This window comes from Akebia trifoliata, chromosome 5 (assembly GCF_017979445.1).
Source record: "Akebia trifoliata isolate Shusen 1 chromosome 5, ASM1797944v1, whole genome shotgun sequence".
Lineage (NCBI taxonomy): Eukaryota > Viridiplantae > Streptophyta > Magnoliopsida > Ranunculales > Lardizabalaceae > Akebia > Akebia trifoliata.
Genome location: NC_141379.1, coordinates 25,480,034 through 25,495,977, shown reverse-complemented (window position 1 = coordinate 25,495,977; position 15,944 = coordinate 25,480,034). Strand labels below are relative to the sequence as shown.

At 31.1% G+C, this 15,944-nt stretch overlaps 1 protein-coding gene across 3 annotated transcripts; it reads right to left on the bottom strand.

Annotated features, from left to right (window-relative positions):
• Positions 1 to 4,143: 4,143 nt before the first annotated feature.
• LOC147401781 (Acyl-CoA N-acyltransferases (NAT) superfamily protein) lies at positions 4,144 to 8,493 on the bottom strand. 3 transcript variants are annotated; one of them, XR_015178697.1, is made up of 6 exons: positions 8,005 to 8,493; positions 6,636 to 6,688; positions 6,043 to 6,219; positions 5,745 to 5,962; positions 4,711 to 4,847; positions 4,144 to 4,288 (listed from the first exon to the last, which is right to left on the bottom strand). XR_015178697.1 is itself a non-coding variant. In XM_086443196.1 (5 exons), coding segments are annotated over exons 1-5 (906 nt in total). In that variant the 5' UTR covers positions 8,461 to 8,493; the 3' UTR covers positions 4,144 to 4,286. The 3 variants fall into 3 exon arrangements, 2 of the variants coding, with proteins under 2 accessions (XP_086299322.1, XP_086299321.1); XM_086443196.1 differs by lacking the exon at positions 4,711 to 4,847; XM_086443195.1 differs by having other exon boundaries at positions 4,202 to 4,847.
• Between the last annotated feature and the right edge of the window lie 7,451 nt (positions 8,494 to 15,944).

Below are 15,944 nucleotides of genomic sequence, written 5' to 3'. Positions count from 1 at the left end.
TTTATAAGAAATAATATATTTTATTATGTTTGATAAGAAATATGCATTTGAAACATGCAAATAATGTATAATATGATTGTAAGGGTAACAAAGACAATTTATCAGTTTCAGCAATGTGCAACAAACATGATTCAGTATCTAAACAAACAACTTTTTCAGCACTTAAATTCAGCGCTTATAAATTTCAGTGCTTAATACTATTCAGCACTTATTTTTTTCAGTTTAACAAACAACACCTTCTATAAATATGAGTTGTTCATATTTGAACATCAATGCTACATTGTTCGGAGTCCCTACCATTCTTTTTTTTTTAAATGGATGTGAAAGAGCACCCAAATCAATTTTAAAAAAATATCATTTTTCATGATATTGTAATGACTCATTCATGAAAAATGTATGATTTACCTAAGATCTATGTAAAGGGATTTGGTTAGAGAATGGAAAAGGTGTTATGCACCCCATTCTATTTACCTAAGGTGGTTACCTTTTTACAATTTCTCATTTTGAATAATTAACAAAACAACAAAATATATGAGATGCATGAAGTTGGCGTATGCACATGGCAAATATGTGTATCTCTTTGAAAGAATGTTTAATGTTAGTGTTGACATGAAAAATATCCTGTGGAAGAGGATATCCCATGAAGTTATCACATTTTATAAGAATTTAAATATTGATTTGAAATTTTAAGGAAATTCTATGGATATAGTCAATTTAGATCCATTACCTTAATGCATGCATGCTTGGCTAAAAATTAAGTGTTTTAACTCCATCAAAAGAGTTACACATTTCATCATCATTGCCAAGCATGTGTGATATGTATGCATAGTATACATTATGATGCATGAGAAGAAAATTGGTTAAAAATGGACTTCAACCTCCATCATTTCAATCAAATCGCTTCAAGTGTTCTATGGCCGAGGATTCACCATTACATCTTAAAGATTTCTAAAAAAGAAAAAAATGATAGAAGAAAAAGATGTAAGCTTAAAAGTAAACTAAATCCTAACCCACATTGTCCCTTATAGTCTTGAATGAGTTTAAGTCTTAATAGATGAACTTGAAAGTTGAGTGATTTAGTTGAAGGTAAAAGATGAAAGTTGTTGAGTTGAAAGTTGGGAGATGAAAGATGGAGTAGGGATTTTGGAAAAGTTTTAGGTTAAAAGATGGAGGCTTGAGAACATGAATTGCTCATAGAAAATAATATTATTTATAGAATTTTTAAAGAACTTTTAAGGATAAAGTGGTCAAATTCTAAACGTAAAGATAATGGACATGAGGTTTAAGTTATTTCTTCTTGGATTTTTTTACTTTTATGAGGTTAAAAGTGAAATTTGTAAGATGAAACCCTAAAAGCATTTTTGATCTTTGATTTTTTGATAAATAGAGATGAGAGAATAAAAGTACTTTTGAAAATGTGAGTAAGAGAGTAGCATGTGTAAAAATGAAGTAGTAAGTAAAAAGTAGATCTTAGTTCATTTGTAAATAACTCATAAAGTAAAAGTGAATGTATATTTTTGAAATAAACTAATGGGAGAGCTCCATGTATGTAATTGAATATTTGTACCTTTTGATGACAGGATTGGAAGTTCTCTCAACTTTTAATTTTTTTTACCAAAGACCAAAGTACCTTTTTGGGTTGATCACATTTTTTTATAAGGGTATTCTTGGATTTTCATAATGAGAGTTGACCTTCCAATTAAATTGGAACATTGGGCATTGGGGGCTTATGAGAGACTAGCATGTGTCTTGCTTAAGGGAACGAGTTTAGCATGGGCTTGAGTTTGGATATTTAGGTTAGGTTTGAAAATGGGTTTGGTGTTGGGTTAGGAAATGAATAAGGGATTGATTCATGGGTTTGGAGATTGGGTATGTAATTGGATGGGTTAGGGATAATGTTTGAATATGCAAAATGATATGAAATAATGTATGGGTACATGTATGCATGCATGTATGCATTAAGAAATGTATCAAGTGGCAATTTTTATGCAACGTGGGCCTGTTGAAGGATTTTGGATTTTTAATCGAGATCAACTTCAAGATTTTTAGAAATTCCTAATAGGTTCGTGCAAATTTTGGTGTCTACAGTTTAGTCATTTTTAGTAATTTAAAAAAAAAAAAAAAAAAAACTTCTTTCTTTGTTAATAGTAAAATATTTAACCATATTTTTGTATTTTTCCTTAAACTTAATGGACCGACTAGTTGCACACCAAACTTTAAAAAATCTTCTTCTTTCTTGTTTTATTTTTATAGCTTGTGTTAACCTACAGGTTGCACTTCAATGTGTAACTTTTTAGGGTTTAAAATTTATCATCTTCCTGCAGGTCTATATTCTCTGCTTATGTTATACAATGCTTATGATCTATTTTTCTTGTGACAAATTTTGCACGTATTCTCTTAGGGTCCAATCTAGGGTACTGTTTTCTTCCATCACTCTTTAAATTTTATTTAGAAATTAATTTGAACCTATGTCTGAATCTCATCCCTTGGATTTTCATGATTTTTAATTTACCCAAAGTGTCGATAGAGAGATGTTTACTTTTCCTTCTTTATTGTAGAATCATTGCGCTTTTGTTTACTTGGTTTATATTAAATTCAGTGTCAATGATTTTACTTTTGCTTCTTTATGGTAGAATCATTGTTCTTCTTTTAAAAAGAACGAATTACAGATATTGAATATTCAAAAAAATATAAAAATAAAAATAAAATCATTGACACTGATTTAAAATATAAAATGAAGAAAACGAAGGGTGGCCCTTTTGTTGTGGAATCTTTAGTGGAGGCTTCTTTGTGTTGGTATTATTTTTGTGAGCATATTGGAAATAGAGGAAAGAATTATAGAAAAAGGAGCGTAACATTTTTTTTTTTAAATTATTTTTGGAGTGCAATCATCCAAATGGAGTGCAAAGGAGAATTTTTAAGTCACTGAGTGCAATTGGTAATGGATGGTGAGCAATTTGTTGGTCCCAACTTAAATAAGAAAAAAGAAAATATTAAATGGAAATAATGGTAAAATCATGAACTTCATCCTCAAATACTTATTCTAAAAATTTGGAATAGCAACCGCATTTTATGTTATTGAAAGAATTTACAAATCTATTCTCAATATTTCCATCGAAGTAATTTTGGATTTGTTGCTCGTTTTTCTAAGACTTTTAACTATGATATTTCTTCTAAAAGATTGTAATGAGCCTTTGATAAACATTGTCCAAATCATCTGAGAAACTTTCTCTTACTTTATTGTTTATTAGAACCATTTCTTCATTTTTTTGAATGTTTTCTTTTCTAATTTTATCTTTTCCAACTTTTTCATTAATCCATTTCAACCTCCTCATCTATACCACACTTTGGGTTTGTTTGATAGTGAGGATTTCAAGTAAAAATTAGACTTCCAAGTACTCTCTAAAGTTCAACTTTTGAAAGTTATCAGTGGGCTTGAATCATAACTTCTGTGTTTAGTTTGCTTACAAGAATTCACCATAGAGTTATATAGAACTCCAACTCCATTAGGTGATAGGAGGAAACTTTTAAAATAAAAATCCAAATCCAACTTCATACAACTTCCTAGTTGAGATTGAAGATAAATTATTATTTATTTTTAAATTTTAAATTTATTTTATTATTATTACATTTAGTTTAGTTTGCTTACAAGAATTCACCATAGAGCTACATAGACTTTCATGTTTTTTTTTTCCCGATTTTTTCTGTTATTTCTGAAGTTTTCTCTTGCCGATTTAAACCTATTCTCCGACTTGGTGACTATGCTCACATGTATAAGTTGGCTATTATAGTCCCAATTCAGAAAGCTAATGAAAAAAAAGTAAAAAAATATCTAGAATGTGGTCCGTCCCTTATAGTGCGTTGCTAGGTGCATGGGTATGAACTGTTTTTAATGGATCTTATATTTTGGCCAACCAAATTGTGGATTGAAATCATGGATACTTGAAAAATCTAAATGGGAAAAAAAATCCATTCATAAGAACTGCAGAAACAAATTTTAAAGGAAAGAAAGAAAGGAACATGGAACTTATGGTTCAGAGTTTTTTTTTTTTATCTTAAAAAAAAAATGTTTGTATGGGCTGTAATGCCCATAGAATTTAATGGTAATCAGGTTCAGAGGAAGGCATATCTCAGAAGAACAACTTGCAACTCCAGAACTGCACTTTACATATTAATATAATAGATGAGCTTGCTATAAGAATGCCTTAAGAGAGATACAATAAAGATGGATTAAATGTGTTACAATACAATTTTCTCTATCCAAATCAATTTCCTCAAAACATATCTCCTGCAAAAAAATATATATATATCAGCAACAAAATAGTAAGGGTTAATAATCTTAGCTGAAGATCAAAGTACGAAATCCTAAAAGCTGAAGTAATCATCTACAAAGGAAAGCATGTTCAAAACTTGTGGTGCACTTGCACTGACTCAAGGTGTGTACAATTGAGGAGAGAACATTTTATCGGGAGAATGTTTTCTCAGACCCTACTACAATAATATCTCCCTTCAATCAGCCACTTAAGAAATCATGTGGAGGGATTGGAAATATTTTATGCTAATTGTGAGCATGACATTGGAGTGAAACTATACCTTACATATATATATAATTCGCATAAGAAGATTGGAGAAAAATTGGTGCGACAATCAATGGTAACAATCAAAATAAAACACAACAGAAAATTTATGTGATTCGGCAAGATTGCCTACTTCCACGAGAGATGATGGGCTCTATCCTTGAAACCCTGACCTTCAAGCAGGGGGGGGGTTCCGTCATGCAACCCCCTAGCTAGGTCAGCTCAGAGCTGGTCCCACAATATCCGCTCCTTGGTGTACAATCCCTTGTGCTAACAAAGCCAACGCACAAACATAACACAAATGATGATTTAACATAATCTAATGCTTTTTTTTTGGTAAGTATAATCTATTGATAAAGGGGAAAAAAGTACAAGGACGCCGAGGAGGCCTCTCAAAGAGCAACAAAAAAAAGAAAAGATAAAACGTCAAAGATTACATAAAGAGTTTCATCTAAAAAGAAAGTCATCAAAAGAAATCCCCCTAAAGTCTATGTTTTGTTTAGACCAAAGATACAAATAGCCCAAGATCTCCAAAAAACTGCTGCGAGAGCTTCTCATCTTATTATTGAACACCCAGTTATTTCTCTTGTTCCACACCCCCCAAGCAATAGCTGAGAGAAGTATGGCCCAAAGGAATCTTTTTCTGGATGAGAAAGCATTGTTGGCCCACTCTTCTAATAACAAGGAGAACTTACAAGGAAAGACCCAATGAATATGGAAAATATCAAGGAAAGTTGACCAGATATTATGGGAAAAAGAACAATGAATTAAAAGATGATCTATAGTTTTCCCATCTTTCAAACAAAGGGGACAACAATTTGGTGTGGTCCACCCCCGAACAATCAATTTATCCAACGTAAGAATCCTCCCAAAGGAAGCCAACCAAACAAAAAAAGAGATTTTAGAAGGAACTGACTTGGACCAAATGATTGTTCCCAAGACTGATCTCTCAGCACAGGGGATAAGGCACTTGTAAAAAGAACTGACAGAGAATCTCGAATCCTTAGCCCTCGTCTATTCCCACCTATTCTGTTCACTTTCCTTAACATAATCTAATGCTAAGTGTGTATCAGAGTTAGCATAGTTTAATCTTAACAAATCCAATATTTTAGCAAACATCTAAAATCTTATTTAAATTATTCATGAGAAGATATTAAAGGTACTTACAGAGAGAAGACCGTTTGATCATTAAAATACGCCGCTTTCTTCCAATCCAAGTACTCATCCATGGGGGATCTCTTGAGACTATTCTATAGCCTGCATTTGTGTACAATTTCTGAGCAGCCGAGTCATCATCATAAGCCCCAAGGGCAAGGTAGTCAAATCCCCAAAGAAGAGAGAGTAGGTCGCAGGCTTTAAGTAATACGGTCGCTACTTTCTGCCTCCTATATTATTAATAGAATCGAATTAATGTCTTGAGATTAAAAAAACACATTTTGGTTTCTATGTTCTACAATGTTTTTACCTGTATTCATTCAACACAGCTATTCCAGACACATAAAGGTATTCTTCAGCTCCTTCAAGATGCGTAAGAACCGCTTTGTCTCTCAAAACAGTGACATCCACAACCCCAACAAGTATCCGTTGTGACATTGGAAGTGAATCAGAAACATCTATAGGCTTGGCTACAAGACAAGCATACCTGACAAGAGTAAAAAACGTTCAGCTCAAGCTTAAATCATCGATAAAAAGTATATCGGATTCTTGGGTACTAGATGGTGGTTAGACTAAACCCTTTTTTTGTGGATAAGCTGCACTTGAACCCATGACCTCAAAGTTGTATTGCAATATGCCAACCAAATAGTTACGATAAAAATAAAAAGAATGATTTTTTAGTAGTTAGTAATTAGTAGCTTAAGGCAGGTTTTGAACCTAGGTTGTGGTTTCAACACTCTCAGACTTTAGCCAACTAAGCAAGCTGACATCTTCAACACTCTAATAAAAGAGGTTAGCCTGCAGGACCATTACAGCATAATCATGGCTCATCCACTGAAAATATTACTCTGTTTCCTTTCAAAAATCGAACTATTCTCTTCACAATGTACACAAGAAACGTACCTATTCGGCGGTGAGTTTCTAAGCTTGTAGATAAGGCCTGAGAGAACTTCAGCCTGTATTTTTTGTACATGAAAAATATAAGTCAAAACTAAAGCATCGTAAAAAAATAAAGTTAGGCTCAAATCTAAAATAAAGAAAATTTCAGGGTTAAGGGTGATGGATTGTAACTATTATAAGTTATAACAGTTAAAATGACCATTCGATGGTGAATGCATTTTATACTATCACACTTATCACGAAATCTGATGAAAGGATTATAACAGACCCTGAAGGTCGTAGACAGTTATAACCAATGATCAACAACAGGAATTATATTTAGGGAAATATTTACATATGCAGCATAATGGGGGTATTATATTGTTGAATAACTCGATGGAATTTCCGACCAGACTCGATGCATTTTCAAGCTGACTCTACTAAGTTGATAAGTTGACTAGATGATTTGCCAAGTTGACTCAGTGTTGAGTCTATATTTTCCTCCACTCTCGGGTGAGTCATACCCTAGTTAAGCCTCGTGGCCCTCTTATATTCATAGTTCTCACCTTCTCCAACAGATCGGTCTTCTGGAGTAGTTGGTTGCTTAACATGGTATCAGAGCGCTGATTCGTATAGGTCACGGGTTCGAATCTTTCCATCCTTATGGGTGAGGAGGAGTGTTGAGTGTATCTTCTCCTCCACTCTCGGGTGAGTCATACCCCAGTTAAGCTCCGTGACCCTCTTATCTTCATAGTTATCCCCTTCTCCAACAGATCGGTCTTAAAATCCAATTGAGTCTAGTTTTGGGGTTGGATAACACTGGGAGTTGGTTTCATCTAGTTTTGGGGTTGAGTCACCTTAAAATCCAATTGAGTCTAGTCGACTCGACGTATTTTAAAACTATGCTAAAAGCCATCTTTCTTTTTCCCAAGGGATTCATACTCCCTAGAAGAATAAGAACATATGATTCTTCACACTAGTTTGCATTTTCTCCATAATTCAGAGATTAGCAAACACAATAAAATCAAAGTACACCCAAATGCCATGCAGGAATTTTTTTTTTTTTTTGTTGAAAACATCTAAGATTTACTAAAGGAAGAGAGAAAATAAGAAATTGGATATAAATTAAATTCAACCCCAGTAACATAAACACAGAGAACCTAAACAAACAAAACAAACTATACTAAGAGGCATGCAAGCTTAGGAATCTTTTCTTGGGAAAAATTTTTCCTTAGAATTTGTATTGTTTTGAAATCTTCAAAGAAAATTCAAAAGCAGTATAAGGAAATATTTTAGGGAATTTTTTTGTTTTTTTGTTTTCTGAGCCTTAGAAGAATATATATTTAAATATCCATAAAGAAAAAAAATAGCAAAAAAAAAAAAAGAGGCTGACCTTGAAGAATTGGAAGAACAGATCATTGAAGAAAGCAACTGGGACATGAAAAGCTTCAGCCTGAACTTGAGCCACCTTCCTCATCTCATCTTCCCTTTCAACCAACCTCCTTACCCTCCACCCAAACTCACTCACCAAATACCCAAACTGCCCCTCACTAACCCCACATTTCCCATCCTGACCCTCATCCTCACCAACTAACCCCACCACCTTTCCAGCTGATGAGGTCGGAGAAGAACAATAAGGCACCACAACTACCCCTCTTTTTCTCTCCCAAAACCTTCTTCTCCTCTCACTATTTCTCCCACAATAACTTACATCCTTACAATTTGAACCCAAACACATACAGAACACTCCTATTTTAGTACCACATTTGTTAGTTCTAGTACATGTATAATTTCTTGAGAAGCTTTTTACAAGAATGGGGATGTTTGGGCTTGCTCTCAATTGAGCCATATGTTTTGTTTGGTCTGGAAAATTTCCTTCAAAAATATAAAGGTGAAATCTAATCTTATTTAGACACATGTATCTTGTGGCTGTCATGAAGAGTCCAACATTATAGGGTACAAGAGGTTGTGGGGGGCCCAATGAGACCATGGGCTGGGTTTGGACTAATTAGGATCATGATTTAATAACCAGATTTTGAGATTGGATTAATGGCACCCATCGAATTCGCCGACTTGGACAAATCAAATATTCCCAAAATTGATTCAAATAGATTTTGACATCAATCTTTAACCTTTTACTAAGAATCGTGATTTATTCAAGGCATAAAAAATTGTGACTTTTTTCAAATCTTCGAGTGATATTTGACAAATTTAACATTCAATTTGATAGTAAATTCTCTAGTTGGGGTAAGTACTTGTTCTTTCAACATAAATGGATATACCTTTGGATGATTGTCATTAATTACCTCAAGTTTCATTATAATATACTTGGAAATTACTAATGTAAGGGAGATTTTAGTAGAATACAATCTGTTGAAGAGATTGCAACTGTATAAGGTTTTACATTTGAGCTTCACTTCTACTTGGATAAATAATTTGATTGTAATGTGTATTAATGGATTGAATCTGCAGTTACAAAGAGAGTGGAGAAGATTGATCTTGGATTAAACATTTAATTGATTTTTAATTTTGTTTAATATCTCAAATCTTAGTTGTAATTATTTAACAAAAAAAGTTTAAAATAAAAGAAAGAATAATTTGGAGAATTATACAATTAAGATCAAAAAAAAAAAAAAAAAAAGCAAAGAAAATTATACTCTTTTAAATTCCTTGGACATGTTTCTTTTGCCCTTTGTGTAAGTTTTATATAAAAAAAGATAATACAAAAATACAATAATATTCATATTTGAGGGAGTTCAAGGTTTAAGGCATGAGTCCACACATTATTATCGTTTCTCATATACGAATGTTTTGACTTTCCCAAGTTATCTGGAAGATTAGCAACATCAAATACCCTTTGGAGCCATTTGTTTATGGATTTAAATTGTAAAGGTCATATTTAGGAATAATAATATCATGCCAGGCTTTTATCATATTCATAAGTTCCTCGAAAGATGATCTTTGTGAGAATATTACTTGGTTGAATCATTAATTATTTGATTTAACTTAATTATATTTTTTGGATGGTTAGGGAAATAAATTTCTTCGATTTAATTGCATGTATTTGATCATGTCTAAACTAGTCTTTTTCATGTGATTTCTCATATAATAACACCTCTGAATCACTACAAGTGAAATTTAAGAATTTGGATACTTTTATCATTTGCCATTCCTTTACAATGGGAATTAGATGATGGTCGTAACTAGCACTTAGGAAGATGAACATGTAAGTATTTTTTTGAAATTTTAAAGTAACATTTGAAAAACCAAAATACTGAGTCAAAACAATAAAAATGAAACCTAAATTGCAATAACAGTGATCTCACAAAAGCATAAAAGAAAGGAAAATTTTATCTAGAAGAGAATAAGCATAAAGAATTTTTTCTTTGGATTTTATTATTGCAAGCTTGACTTCACATAATACACATGCATGCTAAATAAATAACCAACTTTATCTTATTTTTTACTTTTCCTTTAATAAATATTTGGTTGTAATGTTAATCAATTGATCAGATTTGTCATTATAAAAAGAGTGGAAAATATTGATTTTGGATTAGACATTATACTGATTTTCAATTTTGTCCAATATCTTAATTTTTAGTTGTAACTCTTTAAGAAAATTATTTAAAATAAAGGAAGGAAAAATATTGAGACCATTAAAATCAAAATAAATGAAATAAAATTTTACTATTTCAAATTCTTTGGTTGTATTTCTTTGAGCATATTTGTATATGAAAATCGATTCATCAATTTATAAACATGTGGATTTCATAGTATAGACACCTCATTTTTGCACTCGCATGATTAATCAACTCGTCAACTAGATTATGACGATTCTCAATGATGAATGAATATTCTATTTTTATATATTTGTTATTAGTTGTGTTTTCAAAGTTCGGATGAGATATTTTATGTAAACAAGTCTTAGAAATCATATTACGCTAAGAAAATATGATCATATAAATCATCATTTTGATACTAAAAGAAGTTTTACAAGAAAAATCATAAAAAAATAATAATAATCAAATTACTAAAATACTCCTGACGTCAAAACACCTCTAACGACTACATTACGCTTAGAAGAACCCTTTCGAGCACATAAAACAATAAACTAAAATCAAATAAACTATTTTGCTAATTTTCACAAAATTTGACAAAATTACTAAAATACCTCTCGTAAGATCCGTGATTATTTCACACCAAAAATCTCAAAAATTTATAAGTGACACAAACCAATAATCTCATTGAATTCCTTACAAAAAATTGATTTTGAAATATTTCAAAATGTCAAAAAGTGACATCCCAAAGCAAAAATCTTCTTTGATGGCAAAACAATAATATTCCAACTCTAAAATTCAATTGAAACTAATAGTTAAAATATTAAGTAATTTAAATTAAAATCTTAATAAATTAGATTAAAAATTTTAAACAAATAAATTCAATTAATTAAACCCATGGGCTAAATTTCAAGTGACGGCTCATTTATTCAAGTGGGGCCCACCTGATGTTTAATTAAAGAACTCTCCACTACGGATCTCAAAGAATTCAAAATAATTTAATAAAAAATCCTTCATTGGAGAGTTCTCCAAAATTTAAAAAATTCATTCTACGTAAGTTAAAAAATCAAAATCCAAATAAAATCACTTGAAATCTTATATAAACATCTTGAAGATTAGTCAGAGATAGACTCTATCTCAAATAGACCTAATCTAACTCTAATCTTATCAATAAAACTCTACCATCTTATCTCGCAAGTCTTGAGAAATCATAGAAAATAAAGATAAAAAACTCTCTCAAAGTCGTAAATGTGATGTCCCAAGTCAATATCTAACCCCCAAGCCCTAATTTTTAACCTAAAAACACTTAAAAACCTTAAAAAAATATATCAAAAAGTTAGAAAAATATTCAGATCTAGAAGAAAAAAAAATCTTATCTTGAAGTGCGGGAACTGATCTAGAAGCGAATACAAATCGAGAAAATTCTCTCGCCAAACGCTCAATGCTAATTTTTGGTATAACTGATCATCGCAATCACTCATTTAAAAAATGTAATTTTTCTTATCTTTATTCTAAATTTAGGCCGGTTTTGTAATGTAAATTTTTTAGAATAGTAGAGATCGACTTTCGTTAGGTGGGATTAGTGCCTAATATCTTTCAATCTCATATTCAGATCCTTATATTCATAACCTCTTCGTAGTTCTATATTTCTTATCTGTTTAGAGTCATCTTTGGTTTCTGAATCATAAAACTAGGTGGCGAGTCCCAAAAAAATTGAATCCGCACTCGTGAATCAAGGCGTTTTCAATGGCGACTCTACGGGGGACATTGATGATTAAATTTGACAATCCTAAATATTAGTGCATTGCAAAGTTGGCTTAGTTTTCTTTTGTTTTCTTTTGACATGTTTGTAATTATTTTTATTATTATTTGTGATTTTTATATAGTCCCAACTGAGGTCATCATTTTTAAAAAATAATGAAATGAGGAAAGAACGATGGTTATTATGATAAGGACCAATTATTAGAATGAGGATCAATGAAAAAGTGTGTTGAAGAGAAAAAAAAAATGAACGAAATTAGAAAGTGTGAGTGCGTGTATGCTAGTGAAATCACCTCGACCTTTTTTCATTAAATAGTAAAAATGTATCTGACTGGTAAATTAAGGATTTCCTGAGAATTGGGGACGCCACCTAATTTAGTTCTAGGAATAAAAAATAACTCTAAAGTGGATCTAGATCGGTTCATGGGTAAGAGAAATGGGTAATGGGTCAGATTATGGATTTCAGAAGGTGTCAGGCACTGAACCCACCCGATCAAAATGATCAATTTCTACTACAATCCAAAATTATCATATGGTTAACAGGCAAATACTAGAGTCAAACTAGAGCCCAATCATCATCAATTTATGTCAAATTTGCTAAACAAATCTTGTGGCTAAAATAATCAAAGAATTACATAATACTTTAAAGTCGGCACATAAAAGGAAAGAACGTGAAAAAGCCTAAATCTTGTTATATATCCTAAGGCTCATGTAGCAATTTTTACCAAAATAATTTTTAATCAAAGAGCCAACATGTAGGAATACTTCCCAAATTTGCCTCAATTTGCACATGTGTAAGCAATTTCCAATTTGATCTAATGACAAAATATACACGAGTACTTATCAAATTGATCCAATATCAAAACATGTAAAAATAAATATCAAATAGTCCAATGTTGAAACATGCATAAACAATTATCAATTAAATTAATTATTATAACATGTATAAATTAATCCCTAAAATTAGCAACTTTCACCATATGCATTAAAAATTTGAATTCATAAAGACTATTCACATGTGAAAAAGTCTGAATTGGCAAAATCCACATTATTCATAGTTATCAAATTAGCAAAACGAAAATAAATATGAACCTCTTAAATTCATAAATGATTAATAAATTGGCAAAATATAAAGTCTTCTAAATTAAATAAATTGATGTCACATAAAATTATCAAATTGAGAAAATATGGATACTCATAAATTGCTAAATCAGAAAAAATCAATATCACATAAAATTACCAAATTGATAAAATATGGACATATGTGAATTGTTAAATTAAAAAAAATCAATATCACATAAAATTATCAAATTGATGAAATATGGACCTATATGAATTTCAAAATTGGAAAAATCAATATCACATAAAATTACCAAATTGATCAAATATGAATGCACATAGATTCCTAAATTGAAAAAAATTGAGATCATGTAAAATTATCAAATCAAGAAAATATGGATACACATGGCTTCCTAAATTGAAAAATTCGATATCATATAAAATTACTAAATTAGAAAAATATGAATATGAAAAAGTTTTTCCAATCAATGAAATATGAACATGTCACTCATAATTGCTAAATCGGTAAAATATCAATATGGGCAAACTTTTCCAATCAATGAAATATGAATGTCACTCATAATTGCTAAATTGGTAAAATATGAATATGTGACAAATTTCCAAATCAGTAAAATATAGACACTTGTAAAATTTCTAAAGTGAAAAATTATGAACATATGTAAAACTTCAAAATTGGAAAATTATGAACCTCCAAAATAGTCATCATGAATACTTATCGATTTACCAAACACATTATCACATGATTATCACCCAATTAGAATCCATCGAGTTGAACAAATTTTTATTCCTAATCATACAAATTATTAAAATAATTTGAATCACTCCAATTAGAAATTTTCAAGCAATTCTAAAAGATTTTGATTTAAGTATGATGATCAAGAACTTATCAAAGAAGATGTATTTTCCAATCCCATTAGTACAAAAAAAAACGAGGAAAAGAGTGAGAAGAAGAAAAAAAACTTCTTCAGTCGTATGATGATTAGGACTTAAGAATAAAATAAAACATCAACAATGGATGATGGTAAAAAGCACAAGGTATATCGAAGAAAACAAACATTGGGGGAGAAAAAAAATAAGTCAAAGAGAAAAAAAAAAAAAGTAAAATAACAAAACTAAACTCACCTCTATAATAATATAGTTGTTGTGGTACAATCCCTTCAGGTTCAATTCAACGATAACTTGAGGGCGGCGGTGAAATAGGATGAATGGGTAGTAATGATACAATGTAAGAGTGGCGTTAAAGAGAGAAAGAGTATGTGATCTTATTATTTGCAGAGTTTTAAGAGAGGATAGAGAACGCGATGTTGTTGTTAGGGACTTAGATAGAGATGAATAGAGAGGTGGTTTTGATATGGGAGAGACGTTAAAGAGGAAGAGGAAGTTGTTGTAAGAACATTGTTGAGAAGAATGAGGGGTTGCACGTGTTGTTAATGGAGAAGAAAGTATGGCTACAACGTTAATGAAGAAGAAGACTTGACTGTGAATGTAAGAGAGTGAAGGCGTTGTACATGTTGTTGATTGTCCCTTATGTTTTATTCGTCAATCGGTGATTGGATGAGTCTTGATTCAATTTAATTAAGTTAAAATTTTGATTTTAACATTCACTTTGATGGGTCGATTAAGTTAAAAAAAGTTATTTTAGTATTCGATCTCAAGATTTTAATTGGATTGGTTGGGTAAGTTTTAATTTTCGTTTTGATTGATTGATTAAGTTTTAATTTTTTTGCTTTGATTGGTCGATTAAGTTTTAAATTTTAATTCGATTAGTTAATTAAGTTTTAATTTACAATTTGATTGGTCAATTAAGTTTTAATTTTTAATTCGATTGGTTAATTAAATTTTAATTTTCGCTTTGAATGGTCGATTAAGTTTTGATTTTTAATTCGACTCAATGTTATTTTATGTTTAAAATTTTCAATTTTTGTAAGAAGAGGTTTTCTATTTTTTTTTAATGTGTGTAGATTTATTGAATTTTTTTTTTCGGCCACATTTTCTTAGGAATTGAGGTCTCTAGGTAAAAGTCGGATATCAAAGGGTATTTTGGTCATTTTTATATTTTTTTGTAAATTTTTTCCATTTTCACCGATTTTAGTTTCCTTAGACTCAAAATCATATTCTATGAAAGTACTTTCGAGACTTTTCAAACGTGTGAGACCTATAAGGGGTATTTTCGTCATTTTATCGATTTTTATGAATTTTTGGTGTAAGGTTTCTTTTAATCCCAATATGATTATTCTAAGTCTCAAGGTCATATTTTACTAGCTTGACGAGGTCTCTAAGTTATTGAAATTTGTAGCGACCCTGAGCATATATACTTGTTAAATCGAGTGTAAAGTGTAGTGATCACTCGTGTGCGTTATTTTCTATGTCGCATGATAACGAGTGAGAGAAGCGAAATGACTAAAAATAAAAAAATTGGGAAAGGGCCTCTCAAACTTTCGAGTTCTTTGCGTTTATCATTAAGAATCTATAACAATCGGATGATGAATTGTCGAATTAGGCAAATACAAAAATAGGGTGTCTATAGATGCCCCTCTTTAGTAGAGGGTGAGAGCAAATTAGATGGTCGACACTTTGATAGATAGTGTGACATCTGAATGACAAATTCAATGACAGTTCATTTTGCAGCCAGATTCAACAATTTATCGAGATGTCCAAATCCTTGAGGGTAAAAGCTGTCCTTAGATAAAAAGATTTCAAATCCTCGAATTTTGAAATTTTCTTCTTGACTAATGCAAATGTAATGAGAGTGCATGTATATGCAATAGTGTAATGATGATGGGTAGGATAATGAACTTAACAATGAAAAACTAAATAAAATGACTTGGGGTTTAATTGAATGGGCTTGGGTGAGTATAGTGTTGGGTTGAGGAACGATTGGACTTAGGTGATGGGTTGAATATGAATAAATTTGGACTTATGTTGGGTTGGGTTG

What these genes read in the sequence shown, in the direction of transcription:
- LOC147401781 (XM_086443195.1), bottom strand. Translation starts at nt 8,460, where the DNA reads ATGGCTCAATTGAGAGCAAGCCCAAACATCCCCATTCTTGTAAAAAGC. An exon ending in TGTTCTTCCAATTCTTCAAG is followed by an intron (nt 6,689 to 8,004) that starts GTCAGCCTCTTT and finishes CAAAAAATACAG; the next exon opens with GCTGAAGTTCTCTCAGGCCT. An exon ending in GCTGTGTTGAATGAATACAG is followed by an intron (nt 5,963 to 6,042) that starts GTAAAAACATTG and finishes TTAATAATATAG; the next exon opens with GAGGCAGAAAGTAGCGACCG.